This window comes from Bombyx mandarina, chromosome 15 (genome assembly GCF_030267445.1).
Source record: "Bombyx mandarina strain Sakado chromosome 15, ASM3026744v2".
NCBI lineage: Eukaryota > Metazoa > Arthropoda > Insecta > Lepidoptera > Bombycidae > Bombyx > Bombyx mandarina.
In genome coordinates, this window is record NC_143221.1 from 4,987,173 (window position 1) to 5,013,868 (window position 26,696).

Consider the following 26,696-nt stretch of genomic DNA (forward strand, 5'->3'; position numbering starts at 1 on the left):
GAAGTCAATCGTCAACATTAAAATTTGTTGAGTACGTATTTCATTAGAAATATTGGTACCCGCCTGCGGGATTCGAACACCGGTGCATCGCTACATACGAATGCACCGGACGTCTTATCCTTTAGGCCACGACGACTTCAAACTTATGTATTTAACAGTTCCAGTAAGACTATTACTAACAACTTTCTTGAAGATATTTTGCTTTTCATATACTATATGAAGCTCTCTTGACCCTTCGTTATATTTAAACAGCTCGTGTATTAACTTCGAGTATAGACGTAATACTATGTTCATTCTCTAATCACAAAAACTGCTCTCTGGCTTTTACATTGAAAAAGACAATTGCTTTTATAAAAAGAAATATTTTTGATTTTAAAAACTGTTTGTTTCAATAAACAACATATTATTATATATATTTTGTCATGGATACATTATATTGATGCACGATCATTAGTTAGACATTCTTCAGACACTATACAGTTTGGTTCAACTGGAATGATTCAAATGCACCAAAAATTCTCGAATTACTGATAATGAACAGCAAATATCGCGCTCTTCTATTTGTAATTGAGTGTAATTTATTTGAATACAATAAGGACAGCAGCAATTTATTATTACTACTTTATCCATCCGCATAGAGCTACGCGATAACTTTAAAAGCATAATTCGTTATCGTGTAAGATAATCGAGCCACTGAAACGGTCCTTCAAATGTATCTTAACATATCGAATTGGTAGATAGCTATTTTTATGTAAGCAAATCAATTTGTCCAAATGGAAAAGGCCTTAAATCTGTTTAGAAATACTGTTTCATCTTGTCTTTACGCCTAAATAAACAAAATAGTATTGTTTAAAAAAATACATTTCGGCGTAACAATACGAACACATTCCTAGACAACTTATTTAAATAAACCCCAGTGTGGGTACGAAATGTTTATACGGAGCAATTTCATTAGGAGTCGTGCAGATTACAATTCTCGGTCGTAACAGAGAATCTAGCAGAACCAAATCTTTCTAATGTAAATGTATAACGTATTTCTTTCAAACTTGTACACGTACATTATTCACAACTATCACACAAACTAAGTGACAATGGTTTCGCAGGTGTCAGTGATGTATTATCCAGAGACATTTCGAGCTATATACGCAGAATAAACAATGAAATTACATAATATTAAGATGTTTGATAAATGACGTAGTTTTCGTTTATTTGTGTTACACAATAGGTAATTTCGCTTCGAACAGACAGCTGTTGTCTCATTCGAAAACTAGTTTCAGGAGATCGTTAATATTAACTCAGTCAAGTTATACCTTTAACAGTTTCTGTTTCACATGTTCGTAGGCAGCTCTGGCTCTGCCCCTGGCATTGCTGAAGTCAATGGGCGACGGTAAACACCATCAGGTGGGCCGTATGGCTCGTCTGCCTAGAAGGGCAATAGAAAAATAAAAAAATGTCCCTTGGCCTGGTAGAACAAAATCTTCCATTAGATTCTATCCATAGTCTTTGACTTCCAGTTGCTGAAGTCTATCATATCAGTTATTTTATATACGCCAAGTAAGTACCTGATTTTGGGACGTCTACGGTTTTATTTGTGTGTGTTATTGCGTATATGTATATTATTATGTAAAATTATTTTACTGTGCCCACTCATCTCTGAATGATTTGATAAAAATAATATTATCTATGCCAGTATTATGATAATGCTGCAACGATACAACAAAATTTATGTTCCTGATTCAGCGGCAAAATAAAATTAATTATTTGAGTGCGGCCATATAACCGGTTCGGTATCCTTCCAACGACAATAAAAAGGCAATTCAACGGATCCTTCAGGGCGAAGCGTAATCCATCTAGCTCAGCCGTTAAGTTCGAAGCAATCAATTAGACGGCATATTTTTAAACTAAAAAACATTAATCACTTGTGGTACTTAAATTTGCGTTGTCTAAATTTTTGCATTAATTGACGAATAACGTTGGCCTCGTTTTATTAAATAACTCGTTTTGTTACCGAAACCCATAGAGACCTCAATACGAATGCCACCACCCACCTTGAGACACGAGGTCTAAAATAGCATTATGGTTATCCGATATCTTCAAAACGGAACGCATGACTGCTTCGCATGGAATTAACGGGCACGGTGGCGGGGTCTAATTCCTGGTTATTATGCATTAAAAAATTTATTACCTGATATTAATCCTCCATCGTCGAAGTCATTCATGAACACGTGTTAATATTTCCTGAAAAAAAATTGTATCCGCCTGCGGGATTTGAACAATGCCATAGTGGCATCTCAATAAGACTACAGCGCGTTATCCATTAGGCTGTAACGACTTCAAGAAGAAAGTCTTGAAAACAAAAAATCCCGTGGAAAATCAGATAACTGATCTGAAATTTAAGATTGAAGCCCGGCAATTTAGATTGAATAAATAGCGTTTCTTTTTTTCAAACAGAATTATAATAGAAAACCTGATTAGTTACAATTTTGATTGGTGACATAACGGCCTTGAATGACACTAAAAGTCATTTTTAGAAACCAGTAGACAGACGAGATGTTGTGCTTCCGCTAAAGCAATTCCATTCGCCGCTACACACCGCAAGACATCATAGCAATCGGTGGTGCTATCTCCCCGGAAAACCTCATATAATCCAAAACGACATATGTCGTGGTGGTTTCTGCAAGATTTGAAGAATTGAACTTTATTGACTACACCAATACTTAACATTTTTATTATTATGTTGCCTATTTTTCGAGAAATCTCTTATTATGAAATCTGCCTAAAATCAACTAATTAAATGTCCTCTAAACAGGTTTCATATTTTTATTTCACTGCCAGTATCTACCGCATTCTATTTATAGTAATGCGAAATGCGAATTTTCACAAAAATCCGTGAATATTCTCATGAATTTCACTAAACTCACATACGTCAAACTCTTTATCACATTAGTGCTGGTAATTTGACAGGAGGGACATTTGGAGGGATAGACTTGACTCGATAAAAACAACAAAAAATATGTGACGCTAACTAAAAAAGTAACGGATTCCATCAGACTTGTAAGCAAGATGAAAAGTAATTCAAAAACATCAACTAAAAGCTTAGTAGTAGTAGGGCCCCTTGTAAGCCCGCACCATCCAGCCTATTTTGCTGTAAAGCCGTTATACTATAAAAGTGAGACTTAAATAGAACTCATGTTCAAGACGTGTGGCGATATTTAAGTTGTTCATGTCTATGGGCTCCGGTAGCTACTTAGCACCATATGGGCCGTGAGATGGTCCACCCATATAGACAATAACAAAAATAAACCGTAAAATAAGATAAATCAAATGTGAAGTCAGATATGAAGCAGTGTTACAGAGAAATGTGAAAAATTTAATAACCTGAAAATCTGAGTATTATGGACAGATCATGGAACAACAAAAAGCTTAGGCTGCTCAGTTTTAAGCAAAAAAGGGACGACGTGTACCACAATGTTCAAGGATTTTACTGAAATTTTTTGGATACATAATTTTTTCCATCGTAAAAATCATTTCCTTTTTTTTATTTATTGCTTATATGTGTGGACAAGCTCACAGCCCACCTGGTGTTAAGTGGTTACTGGAGCCCATAGACATCTACAACGTAAATGCGCCACCCACCTTGAGATATAAGTTCTAAGGTCTCAAATATAGTTACAGCGGCTGCCCCACCCTTCAAACCGAAAGGCATTACTGCTTCACGGCAGAAATAGGCAGGGTGGTGGTACCTACCCGCGCGGACTCACAAGAGGTCCTACCACCAGTAAAGATGTAAGTGAAAGTTCCTTTCGTAAAAATGTAAGTGAAAGTTTTGGTTCATAACAATCCATGACTTGTTGTTACTGTCCTTGTTTTCCTAGGTAATATATGTATTTATGGCATGCGTACGAGTGCTAGGAAAGAAAGTCGTCAAAACAATTTATTTGTTATCAGATTATGTTTGTGAATAAACAGAGGCTTTTGTGTACATACCATGTGATTAATCAACTAAGTTATTTCTCGTCAAGTCAATTTCATCCAACCTCAAGTGTTGTGAACAAAAAAAGTAACTTGTCGTATTTATTCAAGAGACAAATAACAGATATCTAACTTAATAGTATTTAGAAGTTAGTTAACCAAGTATAAAAGTAGCTTTTAGTATACTTCACAGTGGATGTGCTCCGCCTCTAAGTCTTGAAAAGCAAATTTTTTGGATTCTATTATAAAAATAACTCATAAAACATGAATATAAAAATTGCGTAGCCATTGCGCTCCCGTAGCCTTTTGATGTATAATTTCCGCGGGAATGTTATCATTATAATAATTTTTAGTATTTTGTTTTTTTTTGCATAAATAAAAAATTTAGAACATACGCTATTAGCGTACGATCTCGTTATCTAGACTATAATTCTTGATAAAGAAGTAAGTACACAAATAAATCTAAAATTATTGTTGAGCGATTAACCGATATCTTCTAGTGTAGTCGTTGCTGTGGATCCCGGTAACAAAGGAGTTACAGAAGTGGAAAAGAGTGGCACACACCTGATGGTGAATAGTTTCTGCCGGTTATAGACGTCAGCAATAATAAGGGAATAGTCAATACGCTGCCTACCGCTAAACAATACGCTCCTGAAACTTTGCTTGAAGTAAAACATGTCATATCGCTTAAAAAGCACCGTATATGGGAGATAATTCTAGAGCCAGATAAAAAATATATATTTAATTTTTCTTGATTATTGCCGAAGAAATAATGTATCGATGTCGTGTGATATGCTTTCGAATAAAATTGATGAGGCCATCGAGTCAATCATCTCCTAAAAGGAGGCGGTGGAACGAGATAGAGAGAGAGGTGTTCCTTTTCTGCACTAATTCGCCGCCATAGAATCGAGGGCCAGAGGAAGTATTTCGCCTAGCTCCGACCCTAGTAGAAGACAGCTTTCCCGCGGTGAAGGTCATGGGGCGACCGCAGGGAGTTGAAGCCACGCGCCGCGCTATTATCAACTTAGCGCTCCTCACCGGTTTGAAGAGCTACCAGTTGGCAGTGTATCATTTCAACCAAACAGACTGGTTCTGATTCTGCGGGGTATTTTGAAACACCAACTGTTTCGCCTGGGCGGCACAACTAGCCATGTGCCGATATGGCCGACATAAAGTCATCCGTTCGCCTTGACAACTCCGCCGGCCAGGGTCCTAGGACATAGCTGCGCATTTAGTTGCAGTATCGACTGCCGAGTTCTGTCTCGGGTGGAGTTTAGATGCTTTGCTGGCAGTTATTACTGATACTGTTGGCTAAGCTTTGTAGCGCATTCAGTTGTCAGATACTGTAAGTTGTTTCGCTAGCTATAAAACTGGCAGTCCTACATACCCCACTTACCCCCTCGACACCAAGACTTCAATAGGGGTTCGGCCCCCGGCCCAAAAAATAGCCTACATAAGACAAAGCTTTTTTGTTAATAAGCTCACTATCAATTCCACAAACAAAGAAATGTAAAAATCACATATATTGATATTAACTTTCGAATTCAAATCCCACTACTACTACACTACTAACGTAATAAAAACATGATAGTTGAATTTAAAAAAAAACGGTTTTTGGGCAGGTATCCGCGGGGGTTCCGCCTCGTTTTCCCGGTAATGAGAAAAGACAAGGCAAATTTGTTTAATGGCTCTACATACAACTTTACGACTTTATTTTTAATTAATTTTGGACAAAAGGACAATTTACATTAACTGACTGCATGCAAATAAGAGCAAACCAACGAAATTAGACTACGTTAACCAGAGAAATGCATTAGAGCTGTCCTCCACTAAGACTTGAATGAATTGGGAATTGGTCCGTAGTAACACAGTAGCCTCAACTCGAAGTTCCATAATAATATGCAGTTTTAATGAAACTAATTCAAACTTTATTCATCTATTCACCGTAATTGCACTTGTCTGCGCTTTGTTCTCATAGATACAACAGCACATAGCACTCAACTAATGTGATTTCACTTCAAACTATTTTTAACTTTTCTCTAGAGTAAAATGTATTGTCATTTAAAGAATCTTACTTTTCATTTTAAGTAACAAAATAAATAACAATTACATTAATCCACGGTGTTTCCCGAGCGCTATGACATGTCCTTCTTCAAACGAGGCTTCTGGAGAGTATTAAACGGTAGGCAGCGGCTTGGCTCTGCCCCTGGCATTGCTGAAGTCCTTGGGCGACGATAACCACTCACCATCAGGTGGGCCGTATGCTCGTCTGCCTACAAAGGCAATAAAAAGGTAAAAAAAAACAACTTGATATTTAAAAATTGAGGTTTCAATTGTATTGGAATCGACAGTTATTTATCCATTGATTTTGTCATTGCAAGCTTTCTTAGAAAGATTTAATTAGAGATAGTTTAATTAGCATTAGACATATTTATAGTTTACCTTATTTTATTAAACCTATTTCTATTGTGAAGCAGTTATGTTCCGGTTTGAAGTGTGAGATAGCCGTTACAATAGAAACTTGACCTCTTATAATACATATCTATTGGCTCAGGTAACCTCTTAACGCCGAGTGAGCGATGAGCTGTTCTATCTATGCTATAAAAGCAAACAATAAAACATTCCTTTATTTCCTTTAACAAAAGTTTCATACTAAACAGAAACAGAACAGTTAGGTGGCGGTGATTTAATTCTAAATACAAATAAATACGAACGTTCCGTCAACACGGCGTGGAAACTGCATCGCAGGCTGTACAAACGAACCGAAGTACCTTATTCGATTTCCTCATTTATATAGTTCAGTCTTTTTAACGTTGGCTACAAAAACTTCAACAAAACCTAAATACGTTTCTCGGAATTCAGTTTACAAATCAAACATTAACTAATGCTGTGCTCGGCACTCAATTCTGATACAACCTCAATTAATCCGTCATTTCTTTAATCTTATTTTATATTATACGTGATATTTAATCGCAACAGTTAATCAGTGTAATTACGCCTACCACTTACTACAATTATCTACCACTTCGATAAAGCGGCACGACATGGGAATCCTCTCATCGTGGCTGCCAGAAACCACATAGCCGATCCTGCGGAACAAATGGTAAACAGTCGACGTCGCTCAAAACACGTCATTTCGGATCCTCCCGATCCACTAACGGTGCTTTTAGATACCCTAAGTACCAGTCATCGTTCTCGCTTGCGATGAAGAACTCGGCGAGTAAATTAATCCACAGATACAGCCCACTAGGTTTCCCGCCGGATCTTCTCAGTGGGTCGCGTTTCCTATTCGGTGATAGATTCTGCGAAGCACGGCTCTTGCTAAGGTTCGTGTTAGCAACATCGTCAGGTGTGAGCCCCGTGAGCTCACCTACTCTAGGTGAGGTTACGCTAATATGGTATCTCTAGAATCTAGACCATCAGCTTAGGGAGGCAAAAAAAACGCTTATCTATTTCCTACCTAATAATAACCGATTTCCGCTATCCGTCGACACCAGCAATGCTAAGAGCACAGCGAGGCTGCTAGCTTCTCAATGGAGAGTTATTATAATTTAAGAAAAAATTTACTATTTAAGAAAATAAAAAAAAAACAGTTTTTCGGTAGCCAACGGCTTAGTTGATAAGCAATGGCTTGGCCGTAGGCAGCGGCTTGGCTCTGCCCCTATCGTTGCTGATGTCCATATGCGAGGATAACCAACCAAGGACAATAAAAAAATCTGGACTAATAGTTCTTAAAATTTACGAACATTTTTCACATAAAAAATTCATAGCATTCTCATTTGACTCTTCGACTTAATTTTTTACGGCTTGCTAAATAAATTACCTGTCTCTTGAAGCTGTGGAGGGCGTAGTCTTCCGTCTTCAGCGCGTCTCTCCATCTCAGTCAACACGTCTTAGATTTTCCAAGTCCATCATTAACTGCGATTTTCAGTAGCCTATTGCAATTTTTTTGTATAAATTTAGTGGTAAGTTTGTTCGGTCTCAGTAACATGAATATTTAAATTTCTTCATTAAATTAAATTGAATGCTTTCGTATTGATTATTTTGGATCGACGTAAGTCGGGGATTGGTATTTAGATTTTCGGTTTTGTGTTTGTAGTATTTACTATTCTTTTTAATGAAGTGATAAAAAGGTATGACTTCTTTGTCTATTTTTTACCTTTTCTTTAGTGTTATAGTTGTAAAACATTCACGAATTGGAAAGTTGTGTTATAGTGACGTCTCAACTATTTATTGTGGTAAATACATATCGAAATCAAACAAAGTTCTAAAGCTCTACGTTGTACGTAGACATCCGTAGCGACTCTACGAACCGTAGCTCCATAGGTGTAGCAACAAAACGACTTATTTGTAAACCTAAGATGATTTGAATACAGGATGGTGCTTTTAGAGCGCTCTTTATCTTTTTCTATGGCTCTCCTTGGATTGTTTTCTTGCTTTACGCAATGAATGCAGGCATTGGGCACGTACCAATGACCGAATGTCGAACAAATTTTGGTAAACTACTATAAACATTACTGAACATCACTTGACATTGGTGAAATCTAAAAGGAAGCGCCATAAACCTAAGAGATAGAAAATTTTCACGGGTATTTTATAATTTATATGTTTTTGCGTTGTTTTTCTCAACAATTCGGATTAACTGAGTCTTGTACATTATTTATGTTTTTGTTGAAATTACATCATTATTACCTATAAGATAAAGCGGTTGACGTACTCGTTTTAATAAATGTGACTATGTTGATGATCAAATACCGTTGGTACCAATTGAATTTTTTTTTTATCTTAATACGTCTTCACGATGAACTTCCGCTATAAAATAATCTATTTAATTCTATAAGCACACAGACGTCTACTGGTGGACATAGGTTTCCCCCAAGCATCGCCACAAAGATCGGTCCAGCGCTGCTTGCATCCAGCAGATCCCCGCGAACCTCAATGGGTCGTCGGTCCATTTTGTGGGAGGCCAACCCACGCTACGTCTTCCGGTACCCTACCGGAAGATAAAATAATAATAAAGTGTAATTAAGCGCAAACCCACATAATTTATTATTTGCTGGTAGGGTAGCGATTTGGAAAACCGCACGGGTAGAGACCACTATGCAACCTATTTCTGTCGCGTAAGTGTAAGGACAGAAAACAGAAAAATAAGTCTAAAACATTACAATTGTGACTTTAATCTTATATTCCGAGAAAGGCATTCACGTTGTGAGTTCTACGGACTTCAGTTACCACTTAAAACCAGAGGAGCATAAGGGCCTCTATGAAAAACGAATGAAATTTCTATCATTCAGTCAAATAATTTGCCGGGTGTCCAAATTTACAAACACACAATCCAATATCGACCAAAGAGACCAATATATTCATGTTTTCATAAATAAACATTATACGATTACCCCTCCACCTGAGACAGCTATATCGAAATTAGTTTACCAATTCCGAAAGCAAATGTATTCCTATGAAATGAAATTTCAAACAGTTTTTTTTTTTTTTGCATAGGCTTAAACTTTCATATTATAAGAAATAGCTGTGAATTCTATTGTTCGATCAGTAATTCAAAAAATAAAAAACGTGAATTATAAATAGCTATGACATCATATAAATAAATAAAACACTTGCGCACAATTTGATAATAGTTTTAGAATAAACGCTTTTTTTACGATAAATTGATTTTCAAATTTTTAGTTGGATTTTCTATAAAAGCGTTTTTATTTAATTATTTACCTATTACTTTTTTTCGAAGTAGATTAAAAAAAGGGTGTTTTATAAAATAGTTCTAAATAATGCATAAATAAGTTCACCGCCTGTCAACTTCCATAAGAAAACACAAACTTCAAACGGGACATTTCCCACGACCAATGCTTTCGCGCCTCATGCAGTATTTAAGTGATACCGTTAAATCATGTTACCGAAATGGTTAAACGTGAATAAATTTTATAACATACAAAATTACCACTGTTTTTCATTTAAATAATAATAATTTTCATTAAAGATCGCATACCGCGTGCGATAGCGGAGCGCTCGTCGGAGTGGCGCGTACCGCGACTGACCGAGTACTGAACACTGAGCAAAGTACTGACGGCAACTGAATACTGCTAAGCAATGAGCGTTGGTCACACTGAAAGCGAAAACCCTCGCTTATGTAAGCCTCTGCGCCAAGTATCGACATGCTCCCGACATCAGAATAACCTTGGACAACCACATGTTGATAGCAGAGTAGTTCAATGGTTTCAAATATTCATAAGGATTTCCTTGTTAAAAATTTGAGTTCGCTTAACCATTTCAATAATAAATTAAATTATTCTGAAAGGGTACTAATACACAAACTGAGAATCAGTCTCAGGTTTTTTTGAAGCTTTGAAACAGTGCAACACTTCGTCTTATAATAACTGTGAATCGGTTTAATATCGCATTTTTTATTGTTATTTATATTATTTCCGACTTTTTGAATACTTTAAATTAGATTCTGTACCTACAGTTGTCGTAATCACCAAAGACGATTGATGATATGATCTGACAGTCCACGTGGTATTAGTTACCAGTCTATAGACATCACAAGGTGAATTTAGGCCACCAACCACCTTGAGACATAAGGTCCAAGCCTCAATTGTAGATATAGTATAACGACTGTCCCTCGCTTTTGAATGGGAACTGGTTTATCTATGTGTACGGGCTCACAAAACCCTTGCTCTGCTATTCCCATCATGAATCTTCAAACCACATGATGTTAGCGGCTATCAGAGACCATATTTATTACTATGTCTGTCCATCAAACGCCTTCACCTTTGAAACATGAGGTTGGATTCGAATACTAAAAGTCTCTGTTACACAGACGGCGGTACGAACTTGTGGGACCTCACATCACGATCTACCAAGCTAAGGGGTGGCAGAGACCTAATTTGAAAGACCCGATAATTAGGACATGGGAAAGTTTATGTAGGGATATGAAATGTTTTCGACAATCGAATAAGTAACATAAAATATTGTTATGGCTTGAACAAATTTAAATATACTCAAAATAAAATCTAATCTATATGATCTTAAGCATGAGAACGAATTTTAAGCTTTTGTTTAAGTTTATTTTTGTTTGATTTAGCGTCTTGGTATTCACGAAATTAACATAAAATATCTAGTTATAGCTTGTTAAATTAAGACATGAGATCGATTTTCCACAAGTATGAAGACAAATAGTTTCACTAAGTGATGACATGTAAAGTTGTATACGCTAATACCGAAGAATTAGGACTGGGAGGTAACCTAAAAAACTTTGAATCTCTTCCAAAAACATGGATACCTCCCGTTTTTTCTCCTTATTCGTACACTCGTGATACCGGTCGTGGTTGATAACCCTGCATTTTCTTTGAATGAAGCAGCCCCCGCTATGCGCATCCACTTGTCGCGGTCATCAACCTCTCTGAAACCTTGGACCATGGAAGATTGTGTCGCAGCTTTGATGACAAGGTCTGTCCAATGCGTAAATGATTGACCGAATAACCACTTGCTCTCCACCTGGCCCTGTACAACGAGTCGTTATTTGAAACAACGTGTCCGAAATATTTGAGTGTATATATATATATTATAGCAACCCTAACGCCTGCCGCGTCGGCAGCCGCGTCTGATCGCGCGCCGCGACCAATCAGGGACTCTCGTTGTCGGTTCCCGGCGCGATTCAAAGAGTAGCGACCGAGTGGCTTTCCTTTTGGCAAGCCGCGCGTGCGCCTTTACTGGCGCCGAGAGTTCACCCGCAACCACCGAAGCATACACACGAGAATACGTCCGCACCTCGCTCGCTACCATTCCTTTTCGAACTTGTTTGTGGGACCCTCTGGAGTATTCATACCCAGTGCTCCAGCTGGACAACACAAAACTGGCGCCTCAACGTGGTAAGGAGGACAACACAAAACTGGCGCCTCAACGTGGTAAGGAAAATCTAGCGGTGAGTCGACGAATCGTACCGGTATTGCAAATAAAATTGTGAACTCATGATCATGGTGAACACTCGAAGTGATAACCGTGCTAGCCGAAATCGCAGGGATGATGACGCAACGGACCCGTCGTCTGTCCGCGTCCCGCGATCGGTCTCCCCGAGCGCGTCCGCCGCCCAAGAAAATGGCGCCGGCGACGCCTCGCGCACAATCTACGAGTCCTTTCGAGAAGCATCTACGAGCGCGTCTCCCGCCTGCGAAATCGGCGCTGCTGACGCCTCGCGCTCCAATCACCACAACCGATCCGGCGACAGCCACGTGGCCCCCGCCGAAGCCACCTTCTCCAGCGAGCACGTGTCAACAATAATAGAGGCACTACAGCGGAGCCAAACAGAGATTTTGGAATCATTATTTGAAACGATACGGCACAACACATCAACACCAGTGCCCGCATCACATGCACATGCGAACTTCGCCCGATGTACCGCGCGCTTTAGTGGGACTGCAGGTGAGTCGCTTGATGCCTTCCTGGATGCGGCTGAGGCGTATCGCGACTGCTCCGACATCTCGGATGAGAACGCCGTCCGGGGATTGTCCATGATGTTGTGCGGCGACGCTGCCGTCTGGTGGCTGGGTGTGAAGTCCTCCATATCTTCGTGGTGCGATGCCGTATCAGCCCTACGAGACGCTTTCGGTGATCGCAGACCTCCACACCGTATATACGCTCAACTATTCAAACGAGGTCAACAAAACGATGAAAGAACGGACCGTTTTATCGCTGCGACGCGTGCTCTTCTCGCGAAGCTACCTGCCGGCGACCTAAGCGAGAAAGTCCAGCTGGACATGATCTACGGACTCCTCAGCCGCCGCGTACGGGAGAGACTTCGCCGCGACGAAGTAAGTTCATTCGACGTGCTCCTGCAAAGAGCGCGCCAAATTGAAGACGCGACGGACGAACTTCGCTACGAGCACGATGCCTCAAGACCGACGGGAGAATTAGCAAGAAAACCATACGAGTCGACGACCGGCACCGGACGCACCCGCCGTCCACCAGCAGTTGCAGCGCGCACGGCCGCGTGCGCTCCGAGCGGCGCCGCCCCCGGCCACGAGCCCGCGACGCAGCCGCCGCTTGTTCCCGGAACGCCGCGTATATTTGACTCCGTCGAAAGGAAGCGACGCCCGAAATGTTCGTATTGCCATTTCTTCGGTCACGAGAAGAACCATTGTCGTAAGTTAGATTCAAAACAAGGTGATCAATCTCATAGTAACTTATTTAAAAATAAAACTCACTCGAAATCTAGTGAAAGTGAAGTTAAAAGTGATCAGTCATTTTATTGTGTCGATTCAAAAGTGTGTTTTGAATTTGAAAACGACAAATCAGTAAAAGACCATATTCATAGTTCTAATTTAGTGCATGAAACTTGTATACCTATTTTGCCAAATAGTGATGCATGCACTGATACCTACACACAGTATAAACAGCGGCGAATTCCACAAAATTATAATTTTGCTGTCCATAATTCAAATCGTTCGCGGTTTAAGGTTATTGATAACAGTGATAATTCCGATCGACCTCGTATTGATCGCCCAGGTTCTTCTCGAGAAAAGAACCACAATATCATTGCATGCAACACGAAATGCATAACATGTAATCGATCGAGTGACGATCGCAAAAATAATAATAGTCCGAGCGAAAACATTACTCACGTTAACCCTTCAGCCGCCACAACTAAAAATGTTAACTCTTTGGTTGCCGAACGTAAAAATGATAATTTTTTTTTCAACAAAAATAATAATTTGGATAGGTTTTCTAGCGTCGACGGACATCTTTGCCGCAATGCCAATGCAAACGGGCAATGTCAAACATTAATCTGCACGGTCGCAGAGGATTCAAATTTTGTTCATCAAAGATGTCCGGGCGACAGTAAGATTTGTATACCATTATTTGAAAATTATTTTGATAAAAACGGGATAAACCCGAATTTTACAAAATATGGGAATAAGCGTGATGTAATGGGATTTGATTGTTTTTATGGTTGCGGCGGAGATGACGATCTTACGGGACCCCCTATTGGTCGTGACGTACGGCCGATTTTTAACATAAATATACTGGGTTTTGACGGCACCGCTTTAATAGACACAGCTGCAAAACACTGCATCGCGGGTCATACGCTATACGCTCTCCTCCAGCAGAACAACCATCCTCTCCGCGTTTCCTCTCAACGAGTCAGACTTGCCGACGGTGTGGTGCGCATTATGGACGTTTTTACCACCACACTCGATGTACGCCTAGAGACGACAATTATTTCCACTCCATTCCTCATATTTCCTGAATCCACCAATAATGAAACGTTATTAGGAATAGATTTTATTACCGCAGCTGGAGTAGTAATCGACTTCAAAGAAGAGGTTTGGTTCTTCAGTGATGATGCGATGGTAAAGTATAATCTGTGTTTCGAACCTAAGTCGCGCAAAGTTTCCTGCGCCGCTACAGACATCCTTAGAGATGACGAAGGTACTCACCTTACGCCAGCTGAGCGGCAAGCGCTCGCCGACGTACTGGACAGGCACGCACACATCTTCAGAGCAGGGGGAGGTCCAACTCCGTTTGCCGAGCATCGCAACGAAACAGGTGAGCATACACCAATATCAGTACTCCCATACTGTTTAAATCCTTCAAAGAAACCGCCTGATATTATATTAGGGAAATACCATACCCAAGACCTTACCTGTTACCACGGTAACAAAGACTCCTTACCCAAACCTGTGATTCCTAAGAGGAAACGTGGACGCCCAGCTAAGGCTGTTGATGTCCTAGTCCAGGAGCGAGGGCGTTCTCCAGGACTAGAGGGGGAGTATATAGCAACCCTAACGCCTGCCGCGTCGGCAGCCGCGTCTGATCGCGCGCCGCGACCAATCAGGGACTCTCGTTGTCGGTTCCCGGCGCGATTCAAAGAGTAGCGACCGAGTGGCTTTCCTTTTGGCAAGCCGCGCGTGCGCCTTTACTGGCGCCGAGAGTTCACCCGCAACCACCGAAGCATACACACGAGAATACGTCCGCACCTCGCTCGCTACCATTCCTTTTCGAACTTGTTTGTGGGACCCTCTGCAGTATTCATACCCAGTGCTCCAGCTGGACAACACAAAAATATATATTTTATTGCCCTTGTAGGCAGACGAGCATACGGCCCACCTGATATGTACAGTCGACGATAATGTCTGCTCAATTTTCTTCAAACGAGGCTTGTGGAGAGTATTAAGCGGTAGGTAGCGGCTTGGCTCTGCCCCTGGGATTGCTGAAGTCCATGGGCAACGGTAACCACTCACCATCACGTGGGCCGTATGCTCGTCTCCCTGCATACAAGGGCAATAAAAAAAAAGTGCCACCTGGATCGAGACGTTGGTCCTAAACGCCATCCAAGGGATGCAATCATTCACCGCTACTACCATATCTCGATGCATCGATTTTACGCGCCAGTGTTTGAGGCGAACCGTCTACGTTTCTGCGCCATAAAAAACCCTAAAACTAAGAGCATTAGGCAGACTTTCGTGTGTGCAGAGAAGACTCTACTCGTCCAGAAGCCGGTTTAACGGACGTATATGAACCCATGCCAATAGCACAGACACTATCACGTAATAAGCCTCATGGCGCAAGACGAGCAGCGGCCTTCACTTCTTGATGTCTATGGGCTCCGGTGAGCACGGCACGGGAGATAATCTGCCCATTTAATACAATATATAAATTATGAAATAACTTCGATTTTACTAATTATTATTGTATAGGACGTAACGTAACTTTTTTTTATTGCTTAGATGGGTGGACGAGCTCACAGCCCACCTGGTGTTAGTTACTGAAGCCCATAGACATCTACAACGTAAATGCGCCACCCACCTTGAGATATAAGTCCTAAGGTATCAGTATAGTTACAACGGCTGCCCCACCCTTCAAACCGAAACGCATTACTGCTTCACGACAGAAATAGGCAGGGCGGTGGTGCCTACCCGTGCGGACTCACGAGGTCCTACCACATATGATTAATTATTTAAATATCTTCTCACTAACGAAGTCTATCATCTAACACAGTGCATAGCCAGCTATCTTTGGAGCGCATCGAGCATTGTTTTAGAAACAAAACTTGTAAAACTTAACTACACCACGGTCTGTTCACTAGGACCACGGATCAATTTCAGGCCGTAATCAAGTTTTAAACGGCTCGTAACATTGTCAACGAGTACGTTGTTGTTTATATATATGTCGCATCCGGGTCAATAGTTCGGAATATCAACGATACACAAACGTCAAAGTGACAGAATGGCCGTGTCGTGGTTGACGACTTTTAGTAATATTATGACGGTGGTTTTGATTATTATTTTAAATGATGAAATGTTGTTTTGATAAATATCACAAAATGAAGGGTAGACTCCGTAACGCCACAGTTATAAAATGTCGGTACGTGGACAGAGTCGTGGCATTCCGTGTCAGACAGTCATTGTGTCCGTCTCAGTCAGTGAGTCTCTAGCAGTCAGTCAGTCAGTCAGTCAGTCAGTCGGTCTGTCGGTATGTGCAACGAAACTGTCGGTTTATCCTGTCTTTGTGAAAGTTGTGTGTGTTGAGTTTCAATAATTAGTATTCAAAAGGTTTTATTGACTTTTTATAAACTGAGTTCAACCAAATACGAGTGATAACGGAAACTACCGCTTAGCCATCCCTGACGCAGCTGCCGACATATATATTTTTAGACGGAAAACTAGAAACCAACATTTACTTAATTATCTACATTTGACCCCAGAAATACGAACACCACAGTATGCGAACCGTTTTCTATAAGTACGGTTTTGACTTACGCCTCGTAGAACATGCTACGGTGTAAGTAAAAGCAATCGTTTCTTGTTTGAAGGAACCGAGCATTATCAAACTACTGGCCGTACTCGCCCGTTTCGCTGGGGATTTCAAATTAACATTATTATTTATTGTCATTATTATTAGGGAGTCCAACACCCATATAAATATTAGCCTATCCATTAAGTACGTAAGTCGTCGTGGCCTAAAGGATAAGACGTCCGCTGCATTCGTATGTAGCGATGCACCGGTGTTCGAATCCCGCAGGCTGCTACCAATTTTTCTAATGAAATACGGACTCAACAAATGTTCACGATTGACTTCCACGGTGAAGGAATAACATCGTGTAATAAAAACCAAACCCGCTAAATTATAATTTGCGTTATCACTGGTGGTAGAACCTCTTGTGAATCTGCACGGGTAGGTACCATCACCCCAACTATTTCCGCCGTGAAGCAGTAATGCGTTTCGGTTCGAAGGGTGGGGTAGCCGTTGTAACTATACTGAGATCTTAGAACTTATATCTCGAGGTGGGTGACGCATTTACGTTGTAAATGTCTATGGGCTCCAGTAACCACTTAACACCAGGTGGGCTGTGAGCTCGTCCATTCATCTAAGCAATACAAAAAAATAAAAAAAGTACATGTATTTTCTAAATGAATACCAAGTTTCAAGGCAATCGGATGCATGGTTTAGTAGTTATAACGGAACATCCGTAAAAACCACTGTAGATTTATATATTAGTATGGATGAGAAACGTGTTAGTCATCGATCCTTGTCGCAAAGGGAAGATGTTGGAAAGTTAAACGTAGACTTCTTGAAATATACGCTATACCTAGCTATCGCTGGCAGATGTTGCCAGATTTCTGTTCTGTTTTTAAATAATTATAATTTAACACTACACGAATAAATAATGTTTGTCACTTAAAATAGTTCAGAAAGCTTGCAGAAACAATGACCTTACACTTAACTTACGTAGTACTGCACTTGTCGTCGTGGCCTAAAGGACAAGACGTCCGGTGCATTCATCTAGCGATGCACCGGGCCCGTTCCATAGGCAAATACCTCTTTTTCTCATGAAATACGTAATTAACAAATGTTCACGATTGACTTCTACGGTGACGGAATAGCATCGTGTAATAAAAATCAAATCCGCAAAAGTATAATTTACGTAATTACTGGTGGTCGGACCTCTTGTGAGTCCCCACGGGTTCGTTTCGGTTTGAAGGGTGGGGCAGCCGTTGTAACTATACTGAGATCTTAGAACTTATATCTCAAGCTAGATGGCACATTTCCGTTGTAGTTGCCTATGGGCTCCGGTAACCACTTAACACCAGATGGGCTGTAAGCTCGTCCACCCATATAAGCAATAAAAATAAAACTTCTTCGTGCTTTGTTGTAGTTGTTTTTTCCTATCGCAATTGAAATATTGAAGTGAAAAAATCAAGATCTTGGAAGACAGATAAATCGAAATATTCACAGAATTTAGAAACTGTTATTATTGAACCATAACTCGCCCAAAATAATTGATTCACTCTGATATCATTTTTTAATTGTTGGTGGTCCTGAGGCCTTTCCAGTTTCCATGGGCGAACTTTTCATCAAGTTTAACGAATATTATAACATACGCTTTGCCGCTGCTACCATTAAAAGTATTAGCCTCCAACTGAGAGTGGATCAGCGGGATCCTACAGATCGTGGCAATGTTGTCGAAAGTTGACTACTATGTGAGTTGGATCAGGAGTGCAGTGCAGAAACGATAAGGGGATGATTGTGACACATCGGTGCCGTGAGGTAGCGTCCTGACACTCTCACGGACACTGTATTAAACATTTGAGGGGCATTTTATATGTAGAAAATTCGAAAATTGGAAAGGTGGTCAAAAGGCCCACAAAACCACGCCCACAACAAAAGTGTCAGACGACCAAGACGCAAGGTAGACGAGCTTACGACCCAATTTACTGGTTGTAGAACCTCTTGTGAGTCCGCATGGGTAGGTACCACCACCCTGCCTATTTCTGCAATGAAGCAGTAATGCGTTTCGGTTTGAAGGGTGGGGCAGCCGTTGTAACTGTACTTGAGACCTTAGAAGTTATATCTCAAGGCAGGTGCCGCATTTACGTTGTAGATATCTATGGGTTCCAGTAACCAGTAACTGATCCATCAGGTTAAACTACTACTTTGGCGATTTCTGGCAATAATCGGAAACAGTTAATCGGAACAGGTTATTACCCGACTTTTGGTAAGAATGTGCCCTTCACATCACCTCATCTGAATTTTTAACGTCATATTTAATTGCCACGTTCATTGAAGGATTCGTTCCCTTTGCCTTTTCAGGTACAAAAAACTAATTAAAAATCTATACCGTAAAATGGGACGATTAGGGATTCAGAGGCGAATCGGGAAAAAACCGGGAAAATCTTTCGACGCTCAATATTAATATTATATTCGTTGCAAAATTTTCCATTTTTGTAGTTTAATAGTAGAATGTTGAAAGTTTACAAAGCAACTCTGAGTATGCATGATAATAGCTGCTAACTTATAAAAAATCGCGTTTCAAATTAACTTCCTGTGGTGGTCATTATTTTAGTGCTAGAAACTGCTCTCTTTTATTTATTTGATAATAATAGAAGACGACTGTGATTTATAAACGTTATTTTGTGTTTGAACCATCATACATATTAAAGGTAAGTCTCAGTTGTTATTGGTTTTAATGTATTTTATAAAATAAAAATACATGAAAAAATCTGTTGTTTCTGGGGATATTGGGGACGTCTTAGATACAAATAACAAAGAAAAAGGGGTCAATTGGGATGAGAATACGTGAAATGGAAACGACCTAAGTATAAATAGGTACAGGTTTGTAGGGTTGTCTATGTAGTTATAACAATATTTTTTAAATTTTTCGTAAGAATTTGGTTTATTCATAATGTTTTTGTCTAAAACTTTTATTCAAAATTATCAATGTGTTATTTTATTGTTTGGTAAATATTTATATTATCAGTTACGTATTGTTTTCTATTTTTAGATATGCCTCGCGCGTACGTATCAAAGAGTGCAAAACCTTATAAGAGATATGATCCCTTAATATTAAAAACAGCAATAGAAGCCTATGAAATTGGGAATAAGTCTTTAGTTGAAATAGCTAAGCAATTTAATATAAGTAAGTCGATTTTGCACAGACATGTAACAAGAACAATGAAATCTCAAGGTGGACAAAAATGTCTAAGTAATACATAATAAAATATGTAATATTTTTTCAGAGTGGGGGTATTCATCTGATTAATCCATGGAATAACCAACACACCTAATCACTTAACCCAAATAAAAATATCAGCCCCTAAGTACTTACCAAGAACGAAGAAATATAAACCGTTTATAAGAAAGCCCACTCGTTCGAATTTAGGTGCTTACTCTGCCGTATACAGAATCCTTTGGGACTACAATAATGTCCACGGTAGCGTGGTCTCCGTCAATGTTCACTCGGAATTGTCCGATTGCGCTGAACTATTTTTAAGTGATGAAATAGATGTTTTTTTTAATTGTTGCACAACTTACAGGAGAAATCTGTCGCGGATCATTTCCCAAGTAAATATAAATTAATCATAAGTAAATAAATGTAATCAAGTTTTAGTTATATATATATATATATATATATATATTGTTGTTAATGCGCTGTCGATTGCACCTATAATTGAGGTGACATCTGCCATGTACTTTTGTCAGTTTTTCAATGTTTTTTATTGATGATCACTTTGTTGGTGCAACTAAATAAATAAATTAATTAAAACCAGTAGTGCCACCCCTAGCAAATTTCTCATTTCGTCCCAATTAACTGCAATTTGCGGGTAAATAGGGATTACGCCTATTTTTGCTTTTTTGCTTAAACTGGAATGCTAGTTGCATAGTTTTAAATTGGACAACAAAGATGCCCCCAAGACTCAATTGTTTTGATTCTGATATAGCATTATATACATCAACAACTACCTTAAAATTGGTCATAAAGTTGGAATTTGTCCCTAATCGCCCCATTTTACCGGTATTAAGAAAAATAACGGTTAATATCCTGACCTAACCATAATTTATTATCTATGATCCTGACACCAATGGGTCAAAAAGAGGGACATAGCCAAAAAGCCAAAGAGCAAAGTTACGATTGCAACGATTGTCAATATTGCCATTCTCCATTATCACTAAGATAACAGAGCAGAAGAGTACATAAACAAGCAAATTATTTAAAACATACTTTAACATACTAACGCGTTCGGATCTAAGAACCTAGGTACTCTTGAAGTTGTTTAAACATATTTAAAAACAATTAATACACAAACAAAAATCACCACAGACTTAACTCCGTACCATGGTATATTAATTAAGGTACATAAATTGTATTATATAGATTGTGGATAATAAAAAAATACAAATAAAATGCTAATTCGTTAATAAAAAATGTATTTCAACAATAAAAAACGTACTATTAATATTCACGAAATGCTTGAAAAAGGAAATAATTCTAGTAAGAAATTATACCCAGCAGCTACAAAAACCACTATGAAGTCAAAATATAAGTTTACTAATAAAAAATCAAGGCGCTGCAGTAATGCGAGACCTTTGCCGTCTCTTGTCGATTTAGAGCGAATGTTCGAAGATTCTGATGATAATTCAATAGATATCAATTCAAACACTTCTGCTGTTAATAATAATCAGAGTTCTCAAGACTTACAGTTACAATTTTCACCTACTGTATTTAAAGACATACCTAAATACCCAAACGCTCAAACTATTGAATCAACATATAAGGAAAGCTTGAATACACAAGACTCCTTCTCTCAAACACAAGAACAAGCCAGTGGATTATATACAAAGTTCTCAAATGATAAATTATTTGAAATAAAAAAATCTACACAATTTGTTTCGAACGAAAATGATTGTACCATTGACTTAACTGATGAAACGGATGAAATACCATTTGATGAATGTAAAAGAATAAACCATGTGGACTCAAAAGTCAAACTAACTGCTGAAAAACTTAACAAATCAAACAACAGTGGGCGTAATGAAGACGAAAATGATAGTGACTGCAGTGATAAAACAATTATTTATGATTATGGCACATGTCAAAAATTTTCACCTCTGCCAAGTACATCTACAGATATGGAAACAATTATGAAAAATGATGATATTTTGTCTAATAGTTTTATATGTGCTATAGAAACAAAACATTTGCCAGAAACAAATGATTCTTTTAACTATAGTGATGTGCTGATTGAACTTAGTGACCACAAAAATGAAGTTGAGAAAGCAAAACCAATACTAATTGAGAATATAGATAGTACTGACAATGACATTCAGATTATTGATGAGGCTTTTGTAATTGACGAGGACAAAACAAATATAGGTGAAAATGACAAAAAACAAAATACTGAAGTTATAAAAAAAAATAAAGTTAAGAAAACGTATCTGCCAGCCAAAAATGACATAACTGTAATTATCGATGATGACAACGATTACTCCAAAAATGTAATAACAACATTACAACCTCAAGAAGAATGTGAATGTGTTGAAATTATATTTGAAAATTCAAACTTCTTAAAAGATGTTAGACCAGAAAGATTTACGTCTAAGATCACTAATACAAAGACAAATAATCAATTCATTGAAGTGTTGGACGATTCAGATGTAATTAGCATTTTGCTAGATACAAATCATTCACCAATACCTACAAATTGTAGGGCTATTTCTACAAATACATCTGTTGGGAATGTCAATTATTCAACTCAAAATAGTTCTGCAAATAATGCTATAGAATCTATTAATCTCACCAAAGAATCCTTAACTTTGAACAATAAAGTATCAAACAGTAGTAAAAGATTACTTGTAGAAACATCTATTTGTGAAGATTCAAATAAAATCCAAACTGAAAAACCTAGGACAGGTATAGGAGATTGCCCAATCTGTTTAGATTCTCTTTTAAATAATAACATAGTATCAACCATATGTGGTCATTTATTTTGTAAGAAATGTATAGATGCTGCTTTCAAACAAAGCAACAAGAAAAGGTGTCCAACTTGCCGAAAATATCTTCGTAATAAACACTCTTATCATCCAATCTTTTTGTGATTATAAAAACATGTTCAAATAGTTCACTTACTTCCTCAACATATTGTATTAGCATAGATTATTTACCATTGACTTTTACATTAAAATCTAAAACTGGCACATACAGCCTGTGGTACCAACAGAGCTTGACTGGAATTAGGATTGATATGTGGGAAACGATTGTTAAAGTAAATTAGTCTAGTAGTATTAATCACAAGCAATGATAGGGGAAGTAGAAGATTACCAGGAGTTTTAAGTCTTGTGATAGAATGCTTTATCTTTCCATTAGTTGAAAATTATTATATCATCTGATATATATTAATGTAAAATGATTAAAAACACAAAAGAAGTTATGCAATTATAATGTTTAAAGCATTTGTATACAACGTCGGTTAACTAAAACAATATTACTGTCTTCATTAACTTTTTTTTTAACTGCTAATATTGCTTTAAGAACATAACTCTTACATTATTTTTAATCCAACAGTTTGTCAAAAAAATTAGAAAGTAGAATTTTATTGATATACATAATAAAGACCAGTATCATAAAAACTTGATTCTATACTTGCACTCTTTTTTAATAAATACTGACACAGGAAATTTAATTTTGGTTATACTTTATTAATCACCAATTTAAATTAAAGTCTAAATAGAATAATAAATACAGCACTATGTACAAAGTTCTTCCAGTGTGGATTGATGTGTCAATTTCAGTCATTAACAGATAAACAAATTAGACTTAAGAATATATTTGACACATATCTCCTTGATGTAATTCAATTGTAACAATTCTTGAAAACATAAAATATATTTTTGGATTATCATTCAACTAGTATTAAACATGAAATAATATTTAAAAACAAAACAGAACACAATATTAATGTGTGAAATTGATCAGTTTTGTAAAGCTAAGTAATATAATATAATAGGTAATTGGATTGGAACATTTTCTAAGTGATAATATAAATTTTTAATACAAAAAAATATTAAACACCTACATGTTACAAAGTTACTATACTACTTGAAAATACATGAAATAAAATAAATTTTAAGTTATGGTTTTTCTTCAGTACTGCTACATGGATTTGTGTCACAATGTAGTCTTTCTATAGAATTCGACAACTGTTCCAAGCTTTTAACAAGCTGTTCCATTTTATCTCTAGATGCTGAATTTTCAAAATTATCTTCTGTGGGTTTATCTACATCAGCACACAAACGGAAATGCAACCTGGCTAAGTGCTCCTGTTGATCTCTTATGTTAATCATTTGTTCCATGCTACAACCCGATCCAAAAGCACTTAACTTTCCTGTGTGAAAATCATCTAATAGCTCAAGTAGTGCTTTCTCCATGTTCTTAACATCTGGGGTTTCTTTTGGTATGTTCTTGGGTCTATTGGTATAGTTCGAGCGCATAAAATCTCTTTGAAGACGTCTTTCATTTACGTACGACACCTTCGTGGATTCGTTTAGACTGTTACCAGTACTGGTGAGTACTTTTTCATGGTTTTTTGATGTTAAACTTGCGGCTTCGCTTGATATCTTATTACTCGTGACAGGCGAAGTCGCACTTTGTGGTATCTTTTGTTCGTCATCTTCACCTTCATTCTGCATTAATTGTTGCGTTTCGTTTGCTTCTTCTAGATGTAAACTCATCTATATATTTTTAATCTTAAAAATTCTAAACTTCCAAAACATGCTAAATATATATTATTGTATTTTCCATAGATAATACTTTAGTTTCAGTTTTTTTGCTAATTTGTCTCTTAGATACACAAGAGAAATAATGCCCATACAGACGATTTTTTGTAATAGGTTGTAGTCTGTCGTAGATGTAAGATGAAATTGATAAAAAAATTAAAACACCGCAAGTATTCGATATTAAGACTTAAAGTAGCTCTCAATAAATTAGTAGGAATTTACTGTGGTGACTTTAATGAAACCGAAAAGCTTCACCTGTACCATTAAACCATTAAAACCCATTAAAATACCGCTAGTATACGAAGTTAAGTGATTTGAATGTAATTGTTGTAAACGAAATGAATTGTGCTGAATGTAAAAATTCAGTAAATTTTTGAGGCTTTCTCTGAAATTACACCAATGGACAGGTGCTATCATCAACGCATTTTGACGGACACTTTTAAATACAGAGATTGTGTCTTTACCTTTACCCTCCCTAATAGTATGATAATTAGGTAATCGCATTCCATTTTATTAACTACTACCTTTATTGGTAATTCATTTTTTAGTTTATTAAAAGCAAAGGTGCCACAGCATAAATTATATTTATATTTTCCTGCTAGACGATGACCAAGCTATGCTCGGTTTTTTTATAAGTGGCTTAACAACGCCATCTGCTGAAATAGCTTTAGTGTTATTGTGTCTTTAAAGCAGTTAGTTGAAATTATGAAAAATAGTCATCTCGGATCCTCCCGATCCATTAACGATGCCTTTAGGTACCACAAACACCGGTCACCTTCCTCGTTGAACCCGGCGCTTGCGACGAAGGGCTCGACGAGTGAATTAACATATAGACACAGCCCACTGAGTTTCTCGCCGGATCTTCTCAGTGGGTCGCGTTTCCAATCTGGTGGTAGATTCTGCGAAGCACTGCTCTTGCTAGGGCCAATGCTAGCAACACACCTGGTTTGAGCCCCGTGAGCTCACCTACACGTCAAGGAGAGGCTGAAATAGCCAAGGCCAATCTCAAGGCTATTAGCATAGGTAGGGGGAAAAAACCTCTTCCCTTTGTTGAATGTATAGGGAGTGTGAAATGGAATAAGCTTCATTCCATTTCACATTCCCTATAATATTACCATACCACAACTTGTAAATGAAAACTGGAATCCAAATAGTTTACTAGGTTCTAAAAGTAACCCATCATCTACGTTACATAGACAATTTACGTTAACACAAATGCTAAAGGTAATATTGACCACTCTTAATTTAAATTTATTAGGTAAATAAATACCATGGAGCTAATAAGTCCCTACAACAATTAATACTAACAAATGTGCTCTAAATAGGCGGCACTGAAAATTTCGGGAATTAACGAAGTGACACAACATTACTATTTAAAAATATAATTATTGCTTTTCGAAGTATTCTCCGCGAAATTTGACACATTTTTCCATACGATGGAACCAATCATTGAAGCAACCATTCCATTCGGAAGTTGGGGTCTCCAAAATGGCCGTTTTGTAGGCGTCCACAGGTTCTTTAGGTGATGAAAATCTCTGTCCACGCAATTTATTCTTTATTTTAGGGAAAGTATAGAAATCATTAGGGCTTAGGTCGGGGCTGTACGGCGGATGGTCTAATAATTCTATGTTTTCTTGCTCTAAAAACTCTTTTGTTCTGTGCGCGGTGTGAGAACTCGCATTGTCGTGATGGAGGATGATGCGGCGGTTGCAGTTCTCTTTACGGAGTTCAGAAACGACCTGTGGCAAACAAATGCTAGCATACCATTCTGCATTAACCGTTCTTTGTCCCTCAAGAGGAATAGTCGTAACATGGCCGGTTTTGGAGACAAAGTGGCCACCATTTTTTTGCAACACTCCGTCAACGTACAATTTTTGTTGGCTTTAACTCATTTTCGAACACCCAAACTCGTGACTGGTTTTTTGTTTCGGGTTCGTACGCGTATATCCAGGATTCGTCACCTGATACAATGTTGTATACAGCATTTAAGGATCCTGCGTGGAATCTTTCGAGAGTTCTGACGCACCAAGTAACGCGAGCCGCTTTTTGCTCTTCACAGAGAGAATGGAAATCGGGAAAACAACTTTTTTATACCTAATTGTTCATGCAAGATTATTTGTATTTGACTCATGCCAATGTCTAAAGTTGCCTGAATTTCGCGG

At 38.2% G+C, this 26,696-nt stretch overlaps 4 protein-coding genes across 7 annotated transcripts in view; 2 read left to right on the forward strand and 2 right to left on the reverse strand.

Annotated features, from left to right (window-relative positions):
• Positions 1-10,045, reverse strand: part of LOC114245449 (GTPase-activating Rap/Ran-GAP domain-like protein 3) — a 216,169-nt gene extending 206,124 nt beyond the window's left edge. The window contains exons 1-2 of one of the 4 annotated variants that reach the window (XM_089732744.1): positions 9,926-10,045; positions 7,796-7,907 (exon numbers count right to left, since the gene is read on the reverse strand). In XM_089732744.1, the coding sequence (XP_089588870.1) occupies positions 7,796-7,850 (55 nt within the window). In that variant the 5' untranslated portion in view covers positions 7,851-7,907; positions 9,926-10,045. Of the gene's footprint in view, positions 1-7,795; positions 7,978-9,917 lie in introns of those variants that run through there. The other 3 variants (XM_028177615.2, XM_089732745.1, XM_089732747.1) reach the window with 3 other exon arrangements.
• Positions 10,046-11,542: 1,497 nt separating this feature from the next.
• LOC149501425 (uncharacterized) lies at positions 11,543-15,025 on the forward strand. The gene has a single exon (XM_089733029.1). The coding sequence runs from the start codon at positions 11,955-11,957 to the stop codon at positions 14,856-14,858; it is 2,904 nt and encodes a 967-aa protein (XP_089589155.1). The 5' UTR covers positions 11,543-11,954; the 3' UTR covers positions 14,859-15,025.
• A 5,562-nt stretch (positions 15,026-20,587) lies between these two features.
• On the forward strand, positions 20,588-23,388 carry LOC114245457 (uncharacterized). The gene has a single exon (XM_028177629.2). The coding sequence runs from the start codon at positions 21,187-21,189 to the stop codon at positions 22,855-22,857; it is 1,671 nt and encodes a 556-aa protein (XP_028033430.2). The 5' UTR covers positions 20,588-21,186; the 3' UTR covers positions 22,858-23,388.
• Positions 23,389-23,436: 48 nt separating this feature from the next.
• LOC114245496 (uncharacterized) lies at positions 23,437-24,570 on the reverse strand. Its single transcript, XM_028177677.2, has one exon. The coding sequence runs from the start codon at positions 24,487-24,489 to the stop codon at positions 23,890-23,892; it is 600 nt and encodes a 199-aa protein (XP_028033478.1). The 5' UTR covers positions 24,490-24,570; the 3' UTR covers positions 23,437-23,889.
• Between the last annotated feature and the right edge of the window lie 2,126 nt (positions 24,571-26,696).